At 37.6% G+C, this 12,970-nt stretch overlaps 1 protein-coding gene across 1 annotated transcript in view; it reads left to right on the top strand.

Annotated features, from left to right (window-relative positions):
• The first annotated feature begins 2,665 nt into the window (after nt 1–2,665).
• Nucleotides 2,666–12,970, top strand: part of LOC137003024 (potassium/sodium hyperpolarization-activated cyclic nucleotide-gated channel 2-like) — a 56,643-nt gene continuing 46,338 nt past the window's right edge. The window contains exons 1-2 of the mRNA XM_067363032.1: nt 2,666–3,150; nt 7,486–7,909. Of these exons, the coding sequence (XP_067219133.1) occupies nt 2,681–3,150; nt 7,486–7,909 (894 nt within the window). The 5' untranslated portion in view covers nt 2,666–2,680. The remainder of the gene's footprint in view (nt 3,151–7,485; nt 7,910–12,970) is intronic.

Genomic DNA, 12,970 nt, shown 5'->3' with positions numbered 1-12,970 from the left:
ACTGACCTCCAGAGGTCAAACGCTTCATCGCTGAAGGGACGTGTCCTCCCTCTCTCCGCTGAGCTGAGACAACCTTTCAATGTCATTGCTCGGGGCTGCTGTTCTCAAGGTACGCTCCACTCTCTGCGCTGCTGCTGAGCATTGGCTGGCTTTGGTTACACGTCAGCGCCAGGGATAACAAGGTAAGATCTAATAGTCTGCAGGACTTCAGTGAGCCAACAGACTCATTAATGACTACTAGGTCAGCATCAGTGATGTTCAAGGAGGAAGATGACTTGCTTTCTGGAGATGCTTTCTGATAGTGCTCAAGAACAGATCTGCAGCTCTTTCTCTCGTGTTTAAGCGATGTTCATATCATGAATATGTGAAAGCAGAGAGCATAGGCTCAAAATCTGGGATTTTTTTCCCCATTTAACACAATGTTTTAAATATGTCAGCATTTTTAGGTCACTAAACCAATGTAAGCAAATGTTTTTTCGCTTCTGTTGTTATTAAAACACTGTGACTATGCAAACCTTGTTATTAAATAATGCAGTTACCATAATGACATCATCATTTTAGGAAGCACATGACACCATGTATTTGTTTTACATATTTTACATTGTTTAATCTAGATATTTTAGTTTTTTTTTTATTTTATTTAGTGTTGTTTTATCCTCAAATATAGATATATCTGCACTGAATTCTCTTATAATATTTAATAAAAGCATATAAAATAACATTCTCAAATTATTATGCTGATAATGTAATTCTTTGCTAAAATGTGTCGTCAAGTCTTTTCCATGCATTTTAGCAGATTGTTTAACACTTTGATGGCAATCATTTTATACACTGTAACAAATTATTTTCACGATTTATCAACATTTTTTTCTTTTGTCGAATCCTCTTACTTAATGTTGTTCAGATAACATAATATTTTGAGTTTCTTCATTGTATTAACTTAAATTTTTAATTTCAATGAACTCAAATTTTAAGGCAACCAGATAACTTACTGTTTTAAGTTAAACCAACAGTTCTTTTTTACGCTCTATAGATGTTTGATATAAAATAATGCTGAAGATTGTTGCTGCATTATTACTTGAATAACATCTCGGCACATGAGGTCTTATTTTTTTCTCTATGGGATCTTTTTTTTTTCCTCTCTAATGTGCATATGGCAGGTGTATTCGTGCCGTCTGGTTTCTGAGGACATTCAACAGGTCTTTAAAGCGGAGTGACCCCAGTGGCTGTCAAAAACTCTTGCTGTAGTTCCGTCTTTATGCCAGTAGGTGGCGGCAAACAGCAGTCTGAATGCACTGTTGACTGTCATTGAGCGCATCCTCGACTGTTATGACATCATAACGCCATGACGACATCTGCATTTTTAGAAAAAAAAAAGAGTGCCAGATTGTTTATGCGACAATAGTAGCTACAGATATTCCAGCCATCTGTTTATGCCTGTGACCTTAGTCATTTATAGATATCTGGATGAACACAACAGACTTGTGATTGATCACTTTTTCAAGTCAGCAGGACTGTGAAGAAAATGAATGAATAAAACAAAACGTGCTCATACGCGTAAATAAAGAATGTTGCTCGCATTTTATTATGATATTATGGGCGTGTAAAAACATCAGCAATCCATTAACATTTATGAAATGTTTCCTTTATAGTAGTGAGGATGTGTTTTTGGCCAGTTCCCAGACCCATGCTTCCAACTTCTGCTTCTTATATGCTAATTTTGGCAGTACATTGTATTCATTTTCTCGCAGTTTTTAATTCTGTATATGTTATTAAAACACTTGAAGTGTGACTATGCATCATAATTTTAGGAAGTGCATGTATTTGTAAGGTATTTTGTATTTTATAAGTCATGACCTTGAGCAAAATGCCTGAATTAGTTGAATAACTTCCAACCCTGTTATCAGAAGATATAATATATCGCAAAATTGTATTATATAGCTAAAATAGCTTGAAATGACGCAATGCAACATTGTTTATCTGTTAGAGCGTTTAAAATCCAACAGAACTTACTGAAATGGAAAATGCACTCAGAGAGTGACCCAACAAACAGTTAATAAACTAAAAGCTGTTTCATTTTGTTGGCAAAGAAATCACGTAGGTCTCTCTCTCTCTTTCTCTCTCTCTCTATCACCCATCATCCCTGCTGATTGGTTTCCCGCAAAGATAATTACAGGCCAGATCTGATCCGGTGAATGACATGGACCGGAATGAGCTCTCGCCTGGTTCGGATGTTGCCGCGATGAAGAAAGCGGCGCATAAGAGCGCGCCCGCGTACCACTGCGCCGGGAACAGCACCGCCAAGAGTTGCCTGGAGTCCAACTCTGATGCCGCCGGGTCGAACCCGAAACCCAATCACGTCGCCATAGAGGAGACGGACGACGGGGAGGAGGAATCCAAGTTTCAGCATCCGCGGCTGAGGAGAGCAGGAGGAGGGAACAGCGCCCAGATTAAGAGCTGCGCACCGGGAGGAGGAGGGGGAGGAGCAGGCGCGTCCAGGAGGAGCTCCACTTCCACTGATGCGCGCCCGACTGATGCTGCTGCTGCTCCTGCGGGTCGCCACGACACCGTTAAGGGCGGAGGAGGAAGAGGCAAAGCGTCTACCGTAGTGGCCACCGTGACGGTAGAGGCTTGTAATGCTGCCGAAGGTGACGGCAATCCCACAGCACCGCTTTCCAGCATGAAATGCAACAAGAACGGGGAGTGCAGGCGGGACTCCGGCACCGGGAGCCTCCGGTCCATCATGTCCAAGACGGACGGGTGTAAGCGGACAGCCTGCAATTCAACGACCAGCGTGGACGGAACCAGCACGCAGGGGCAGGACGCCTCGAACCCCGGGGTCCCGGAGAAGAAGGATTCCAAAGTGTCCTTTTCCAACACCCCCAGCAGAAAAGCCTCGTCCTCCATCCACGGCGCGCAGCAGCCCCGGAACTCGGTGACGTTCCTCAAATCCGAGGATGGAGCTCAGGAGGACAGCGAGACCCGGGGCAGCCAGGCGAGCTTCATGCAGCGGCAGTTCAGCAGCATGCTGCAGCCCGGGGTCAATAAATTCTCCTTGCGCATGTACGGGAGCCAGAAGGCGGTGGAGAAGGAGCAGGAGCGCGTGAAATCGGCGGGCAACTGGATCATTCACCCCTACAGCGACTTCAGGTAAGAGCTCGAGAGAGAGAGAGAGTGCGTGCAGCTGCTTGGAGAAACTTTGGACGTATTGATTAATAGCGACTGTGTGGGATTCAAAAGTGTGAGATCGCTTTGGGATTTTGGAAAATGTTATATTTGTATGCATTGGTAACACTACGGTCTCTAACAATGAGCAGAATATTTTACAGCATTCATTAACCTTAAGTGTTGGTTAAAAAAATGTTCATGTTCCCTTTAGTTCACATTAACTGTTTACAGATACTACTTTTGATCTGTTAGTTAATGTTGATGCTTCATTTACATTAAGTAAGATTATTAAGTATTGTTCATTGTTAGTTCATGTTAACTGCATCAACACGATCTTCAGTTTTTGCTTATGTCAGCTCGAGTACTGCTGTCATTAAAGCGTCATGAATATTATCCCACTGGATTTCGCGAACCCCAAACCAACCGCTCACACAAACCTGTTGATCAGTAGATTTAAAGTGAAGCGTAATTAGGCTGATTTATGACCCTTTCGAATACTTTATTTGTGCTCACCTCACCAGTCTGTTTTTAAAGTATTAGTTCAGAATTCAGATTTCCTCACCCCCATGTCATCCAAGATGTTTATGTCTTTCTTTCTTCAGTCGAAAAGAAATGAAGGTTTTTGAGGAAAACATTCCAGGATTTTTCTCCATATAGTGGACTTCACTGGGGTTCAATGGGTCCAAATGTCAGTTTCAGTGCAGCTTCAAAGAGCTCTACACGATCCCAGAAGAGGAATAAGAGTCAGTCATTTTCTTAAAAAAAAAAAAAAAAAAAAAATTATATACTTTTTAACCACATTTGCTGGTCTTGCACTGCTCTGTGATGTGCCACACATTACGTAATCACGTTGGAAAGGTCACGCGCGACGTACTGTAGGCGGAAGTAGCGATCCAGTGTTTACAAAGAGAACATGCAAAGACTAAATCAAACCCCTTTACAAAAAGAAAAGGTAAAACAAAGATGTCGGATGATTTTGAAGTTGGAGGAGAAAATGAGATGAGTTTTTCACCCTACAGTACTTCCACCTACGTCACGCGTGATCTTTACGTGATTATGTAATGAGTGGAGCATCGCAGAGCAGTGCAAGATGAGCATTTGTGGTTAAATAGTATATACTTTATTTTATTTTATTTTATTTAAGAAAATGACTGATCATTTCACTAGATAAGACTCTTATTCCTCATCTGGGATCGTGTAGAGCTCTTTGAAGCTGCACTGAAACTGACATTTGGACCTTCAACCCAGTGAAGTCCACTATATGGAGAAAAATCTTGGAATGTTTTCCTCAAAAACTGATGAAAGAAAGAATAACATCTTGGATGACATGGGGGTGAGGAAATTACCAGGACATTTGAATTCTGAAGTGAACTAATGCTTTAGCATCTTTTGCAATGTTTGTGAAGACACTTTCACAATTTGGCCCTCAAAAGCAGCCAAACCTAAACACACAAGTATTATTTTGTTCTGTCATAAAATTGAGGTATGTTATCTAACCAAAAAATAAAACAAAAAAGCAATAGCATTGTGATTTTAGACTGTATGGCACATATAATTATTTTTTTGTTCAGTTTTTATGCTGAGTTAAATTTATTTTTTACCGACTAGATCAAATTTGTTTGACAAGAAAACCATAACAATATACAGACCAAATACACTGAAGCACATAAGCAATTTTGTCCAGTAGGTATCTTGCTGAATTAGATTTTGAGATAATCAAATTCATTCTGAGATAATCTGATTGCCTCAAGGCCACACAATGTATATATCTCAAGTGTTACTGATTTTGGTTTTAAAATATTGAAGCATGAAAAACAGTGACTTCCATAAATACAATTTAAGTGTGTGCCAAACTTTCAGTCTAGTGTTATTGTACAAAGAGTCAGTCATATTGTCATGCATTATTTTTGTATCAGTGAGGAACGTCATTTCAGCACCTCACTGAGTGGACAGCGCCACAGTCAGACTATGATTTGCATCTTATTAAAACTACTGGAAGACTTGATTGCTCAGAGTTCATGCATCAGATTACATTTCACATTTTCTTTCATTTATGCAACATGTAAATATGTTACTTTAAATGATTATGTGGGATGTGAATCATTGAATCATTTTTGAGCGTTGAGACTTTGTTTGGCTCATAATGTCTTTACATAAATGCAGCTGAATGATGAAAATGTGAATGCATGCAATTTCCGCATGAGGTTGCATGCAATACGTACATCCTTTTTATTTTGCATAGTCTCCATAGAAAAACCTGAAACTGATGTTTTTTCAGCACTCCCACTCCATTCAAATGTCATCTTGACATATCAAAGACCCTCAACACTTCTTAGAGACTATCAGCTGTGCAAACCTCACAAAAAGAGCCTGCCATTGTGCATGAGTTGCATCAGTCTCCAGTTATGAGTCAGCATGCACCTTAGCGCGCTCTGCTGTGACCTTGAGTTGCACACGTGTGCGAGCACCACGTGGAAACGGATCATATCCGCTCCATGCTTTATTTCAGACCCTCAGGAATTGACTTGCACCCGTCACAGTCGTTTGAGACTCTCAAATATCAAGGGTCTTGTGAGGTTTTTCAGCACTCTAGCCCTTTTTACAAGGTCAATATAAAGCCTTCTCATGCATTGCTTCATTGCAATGCTAATGTTATTGATTTTTAGTGTTGTTTTCAAAACAAAACCTGTTAAATGTACCGTGTGTGGGTGACATGCATGCTGAGAGCATTATAATACTCACAACACAAAATGTTACAGTAATAATCCGATTAATTATATCATGAATATGTAATATTCTCATTAGAAATGTTCACATTAGACTCTTATTGGATTGACAGCTATTAGAATATTTCTCTATGCATTTAATTGACATAATCAGAATAAATTAAAACATTTGTTTGCTTTTCCTGCTATTCTGATCTGGAAGTACTGGAGATGCCTGCAGAATTTTGGACAGTAATTTAACTGACTCATTTATTCTCATGCATATCTTTAACAAAAGCACTCAAGAACAGCATGACAACATTGCAAAATGCAGGTCATGATGTTTCTTTAAATGTTTGTAAAAAAAAATGTTTCAGTAGCTTGACTTTTCACACCTTTCTGTGTCTAATTTGTATCTAATATTAGTATTTTTATAAATGAACGTTCGATTACTGTGGATATTGCAAATAAGTTGTTTGCATGGTTATTATTGCTTTAATAAGGCTACATTTGTTAATATTACATACTTTCATTGAGATAACCTGATAATTTTAAGTAATTTTATAAATTATGTGCTCAAATTTCAAGTTAAGAACAATAAAAATCTTACTTAGAGTTTCTTACCTTAAATTCTCATTCAACTTTTTTTGAGCTCTGACAACTTATCAGGGTTTACAATGTAAATAAATCATTTGATTTGCAAGAACTCAAAATAAAAAGTTAATTAACTAAATATTTTATGTTAATTGCTTTCAAAATGTATGAGTTAGCTAACTCCGTACTTCAAGTTAGGAGTAATTAACATGCATGAGTACTACAAACTCAAAACTTGATAGTTCAGCTTCCTTATGGTACCGAAGCTGAACTTATGGTTTCTATATGGTAATAGTTTTGTGAAGGTAAACACAGTCATTGTGAGACGTAAATATACAGGTGAGTATAAAAATACAAATATGGCCAAGCTGGATTACTCTAAATACCCGGAGAGTTAAGCTTACAAAACTTTTAGTCCCTACATCACTGTCTAATACCTAATTCACTTCCCGGACGAGCCCCCACTTTATGTTACGACCTCCCTTCTGGTAAAGTCATTTAAAAAGGAAAGATAACGTAGTATAAACAAATATAAGTGAACAACGATACTGCTCAGAACGATTTTAATCATTCACTCAAGACAATATATAAACAAACTCAAATGATGTACCAACCATGGAAAATTTTAACGTAGCGGACAACAACTAATAAAGAGAAATATAAAACATAAAACCTAGCAAAACAAGCATAACATAAAACATAAAGACGCTGCTTTGCTGGCTGGGTTGCAATTTGTCCTCCTCACTGGTGTCTTTTTAGCTGATTTCAACCAGCTAATTCTCAAATGATGAACAGGTGTGTCAACCTAAGAGAAAGAGAGCATGCTATTCATAGAGATAGAGCGACGCCAAAATGAACAACAAAAATAAACAGATGACACAGATTGAACCACCGACCGTAACAAACATCAACCCAGATGTTCAGTAGTGAAATCACAAAACCTACCCAGGATAAATTGCTTAGCACAGGCTAATGATGGTGTTGGATAAAGCCAATGACTTTCCTGTCTCTCTTGCAGGTTCTACTGGGATTTCACCATGCTTCTCTTCATGGTGGGCAACCTGATCATTATTCCTGTCGGCATCACCTTCTTCAAAGAAGAGACCACCACTCCGTGGATCATCTTCAACGTGGTCTCTGACACCTTCTTCCTCATGGACCTGGTGCTGAACTTCCGCACGGGCATCATTATCGAGGACAATTCCGACATCATCCTGGACCCCAAGACCATTAAGAAGAAGTACCTGAAGACCTGGTTTGTGGTGGACTTTGTCTCTTCCATTCCGGTGGATTATATCTTTCTGATCGTGGAGAAGGGCATAGACTCGGAGGTGTACAAGACGGCGCGAGCACTGAGGATTGTGCGTTTCACTAAAATCCTGAGCTTGCTGAGGCTGCTGCGTCTCTCTCGGCTTATCCGCTACATTCACCAGTGGGAAGAGGTACGTCAACAGACACCACCACAATCTCACACAAACAGTACTGGATATCTCATCAAATGCATATACACAGAGTTCCATATCTATCATATCTATGTACAGAGATGTGCCAGTCCCAGTTGGCACAGTTGAACCATGAGCCTACCGAGCCAAAACACTCAGATGTTGCTCTTTTATAACTCAGGAGGTTTAATAGACTTTTGAGTTAAAGCGGATCTAGTATGCAAAATTCATGGTTTTTGATTGGCAGTGTGTGTACACAACCATCATATAATGGCAAAAATCCACCCACTCCTTGTGTCTCAAAACGACTTGTTTGCATTTTCTAAACATTGTGACGTCACAATGTAGCAGGCTTCACCAAAAACATTAGCTAAGCTCCTCCCCTGATTGAGCTGTACACAGTCCACCATGTGTATCTTCTCGCTAGAGCAGCTAGTTGAAAGGAAACACAAGAATGTCTCATCTACTTGATAAACAGTCTAAATGTTTTGTTGTTTACTGTATTAATGAACACAGACCATGTTTTTCCATTCACCTGCACGACTATTCTATATAAATGCATTAGGCGGACGTGTTTGATCGTTGCGCTCGCGTCTTGCATCTTTTACGGCATCTCGCACAGGAAATGGCACGCTATAAATGCAGCGCTTTTAGAAGTTAAAGGAAGTTTAACTTTTAAAAAATTTATTTCAACACCTTGCGTTTTGCACTGTTTGCGCCTCACATTTTTAGACGCAAAGACTCATTGTGTGTGAATGGCCGTTGAATGGGAGACAAAAAAACACAAGGTTCGTCTAGCGCATAGCGCAATAATGGAAAAGCAGCGCAGTGGGATGCAAAAATGTGTTCTGTGGAATCAGCCCCATACTGTTTCTCCTGTTTTGTTGTTGCCGGAGTACCTGATGCACAAGCTGTAAAGGCACTGCCCCCTTATGGAAAAGGGGGCAGCAGCTCATTTGCATTTAAAGATACACACACAAAAACAACGTGTTTTTGCTCCCACCCAAAAAGGGGCATTTTGGGCATGGTATAATAAATGATCTGTGGGGTATTTTGAGTTGGAAAGTCAGAAACATTCTGGGGACATGTCTCCTTTAAGTTTTGTTTAAGTAGCACTAGATATTTTCTTTCATATTGTGACATACATCCATGGGTAATGGATTATCAAAAATGAAAAAAAAAAAAAAAAATCTTCCTAATCAAACACACCTGATTCATCTCATCAGCTGATGACAAATATGTGAGTTCATGACTTTTGAAGGCAGACTTTGGTATCTTGTTTTGAAACATTGTTGAGATCTCTTCTGAAACAATCCTTTTCTCCTTAGAAACATCTTAAAATCTAAATGTTATCATCAAACCTAGCTCATTTAATCTCACTGTTGTCTAGGAGAAACATTTGATATTTCTTTCTGATTTTTCTGTGTTATGGGCGCAGACCACTGCAGAGAGCAGATGGGGACTTTAACACTGATTAATTGATCACAAGCGTGTTGACTGTTGTCTTATCAAGGTCCAGACAGACTCAAGCGGACATCTGATGGCTTTTGAAACGGGGAAGACACACTTTTGTCTGTAATTAAAGCTCAGTGTGAAAGCCTCTATCAGTCAATGGTGACAATATATAATTAAGCAACTTTGTGATGATTGTAATGCAGTGCTGGAGATCACGTATATGCTAATGTACTCCTAAAAGTTGACAAAATAGCAGATACACAATTAAAATTTTCATTTTTTCTGAGAAAGTAGATCAAAATGATTAATGACTCATTTTGCTCTCATAAAGTTTCAATGTTTTTGAGAAAAGGGGTCACTTCAGGAGTCTCATCAGTAGAAAAAATGACATTTGAGATAGTTTTGATTTATTTTCATGTTTTAGGTTTCTTGAATTGATTTAAGATTCAATGGTTTGTTTGTCTTCTCTCAAAAAATCTCTTCGAGTAGCATTTTTTGTTTTGTTTTAAAATGCTTTTGTAAATAAATATACACTAAAAGATTTTTTTTTTGAAAGACATCAATACTTTTATTCAGCAAGGATACTTTAATTGAATTAAAAGTGACAAAGACATTTATAATGTTACAAAAGATTTCAAGTAAATGCTGTTCTTTTGCACTTTCCATTCATCTAAGAATCCTGAAAAAATGTTTTATAATGGTTTCCACAAAAGTATTAATAAACAAAAACTGTTTTCAGAAATGTTTCTTGAGCGGCAAATGAGCATATTAGAATGATTTCTGAAGGGTCATGTGACACTGAAATCGCTTTGAGGCATATATATATATATATATATATATATATATATATATATATATATATATATATATATATATATATATATATATATATATATATATATATATATATATATATATATATATATATATATACATATATACACACACACTCTAAAAAATGCTGGGTTGTATCAACCCAATTTTGGGTCAAAAATGGACAAACCCAACTGTTGGGTTAAAAAAAAATAATTTAGAGATTTAACCCAATGGTTGGGTTTGTCCATATTTGACCCAAAATTGGGTTGAAACAACCCAGCATTTTTTAGAGTGTATATATATCTACACACACAAAAATGAATAATGCATAAAGTGACCAAAACATATATAAACAAATATATCCCACAATTGATTCATTTAGCTATAGTAGCTGTCACTCTTACAAGGAGAGAAAATAAAGATCTTAACTCATAATTTAATTAGTTTCAAGACAAATAGTTGGTTTTAATTAACATTGACTGCTCAGTGCCACTTAAATCTCTTAATAATTTACTTAATTAGCACTTATTATGCTTTCAGTGTGATAATCAGGTACCCATTAAAAAAAAAAAAGAGAGAAGACATTAAGGGTCTTTTACTTTGGGACAATTTGGATTACCAATATGACTTTAAACGTTCCCTGTGGTAAAGCATCTTATTTGACTTGGAAAATAGTTTGTTCATTAAAAACAGACGTGAGGCTTTCGGACTTAAAATTGAACTCCTGTTGTCCATCAATAACTTTTGATCCCTCCAGATTTAACTGAATAACCTCCAGGTCTAGAGCACTTGAGTAAGATAGCTATCTTTTATCAATTAAGATGCTGCGGGTGGATCAGGTGGGCCAGCGGTGCAGTCACGGGTGGCTACTTTGCATAATTATGAGGTTGAGATTGGTCATTTGTCTGCAGTATGCAATTAGACCAGTGCTGTACAGATACCTGACTTGTTAACTTTCTGTTCAGCTCCTGTAGGAAAGTGCAGTAAAGGTGAGACACCGAGCGTTTGCATTCACGACATGCAACTCGGTCTACAAACATAAAGTGCTCCGTTCCTTCCTGTAAATGACCTCCGCTTAGAAAGTGTATGTATGAATGAATGTATGAATATTTCCTTTTCCCCACATTAAAGTTTCATTAAAGGTTCCTCTGGTCAATGTTTTATACACAGATGGTTTTCTAAAGGAATAGACAATAAAAGTAATTATTTGTAGAAATTATTCCGCTATGGTATGAAGTTGAAGTATGAAGTGAGATTGCAATTGACATTTTTTTCTTAGTATAGTCTTTTGCCATTTCAGGTGCTTTTAAACAGACTCTTGCGTGTTGATTAGACGTCTGATTCATCGTCACGCTGCAGGACTGCTGTAATTGTATTATCCTTATGATTATGCGTTTCTGAGCGCTGTTTTCATTCACCTGGAAGAGCCAGTTAATACATTGTGATTTTCGAGTCAAACAGAAATGGCTGTTGCATCAATAAGCATTTAGAATAGATTTCTTGTTATGCCAAACCAACCAAAGACACTCTGTGCATGTGAGGAAGTTAAACTAATGGCTTAATGGCTTAGCATTACAGTAGACGAATGATAAAATGAAAGAAAAGCAGCTTGATCTGTCTGAGAGCCGTGAGACGTGTAAAATGACCAGTTTGTTTTATGTTTATGTGTCTTTTAGGTGCAAGAAATTGATGATACCACAATAATGCACTGGTGTTGAAACATTTGTCCTGTGAAATGTTTTACAGAAACATGAACACTTAAATAACGGCAGACAACGTAAGCAGAATTTCTGTCTGTCCCAAAGTAAATGTGTAGATTATTTCACAGACATACCTTTCAAATGTTTGAGGTCATTCTGCTTTCTTTTCAGAAATGTTTTGAGAGTCTCTTATGCTCAGCAAGCCTGCATTTATTTGATCCAAAATATAGTAAAAACAGTAATATTGTAAAACATTATTACAATTTAAAATAGCTGTTTTCTATGCAAATACATAGTGAATGTAAATGTAATTTATTCCTGTGATCAAAGCTGAATTTTCAGCATTATTACTCCAGTCTTCAGTGTCACATGATCCTTCAGAAATCATTTTAATATGCTGATTTGCTGCTCAAGAAACATTTCTGATTAATATCAGTGTTGAAAATAGTTGTGCTGCCCCCCCCCCCCCCAAGGATTTGTTTATGAATAGAAAGTTGAAAACAATGTTGAAATAGAAATCTTTTGACATTATAAGACATTATAAATATATTTACTCTCACTTTTGATCAATTTAATGCATCTTTGCTGAATACGTGTTAATTTCTTAAAGTCCCCCTGAGTTTTTAATGTTGTTTATATGTTTATTTGGTGTTTTTAATATGCTCTTAGACAAACCATGTGCAAATTCATAATTCAACACCATTCCTGAGTCTTTCTCCTTTAAACGGCAGTTTACCAAAGACACACAGTTTCCTACCGTCACAAACATATAACCAATCCTGTCAACGTGTGAGTTGGGGCTTTTCCACAGTGAGCACAGGAACACCTTTAAGAAAGGCCAAAGGCTAATCATATTAATTACCGTTATGTGTTCGAGTCAGACGTCGTAGAGAGCGATACATAAAACGCATTACTATTCTGCTACTAAATATTCATGGATACTAAATAAAGCAAGAGTGTAGAGTTACATTTAAGCTATTTCAAGGCATGAAGAAATTATTTTCACTGGAAAAAATGTGTCATTTTGATTATCAAAGATGAGTTTAAAGGGATAAAATTATTGACTGCAAGATAAATTGGAGCCCAAACC

Source organism: Chanodichthys erythropterus, chromosome 16 (assembly GCF_024489055.1).
Source record: "Chanodichthys erythropterus isolate Z2021 chromosome 16, ASM2448905v1, whole genome shotgun sequence".
Taxonomy (NCBI): Eukaryota; Metazoa; Chordata; class Actinopteri; order Cypriniformes; family Xenocyprididae; genus Chanodichthys; species Chanodichthys erythropterus.
The sequence above is the reverse complement of the archived record's forward strand: the minus strand, read 5'-3'. Positions and strand labels throughout refer to the sequence as shown.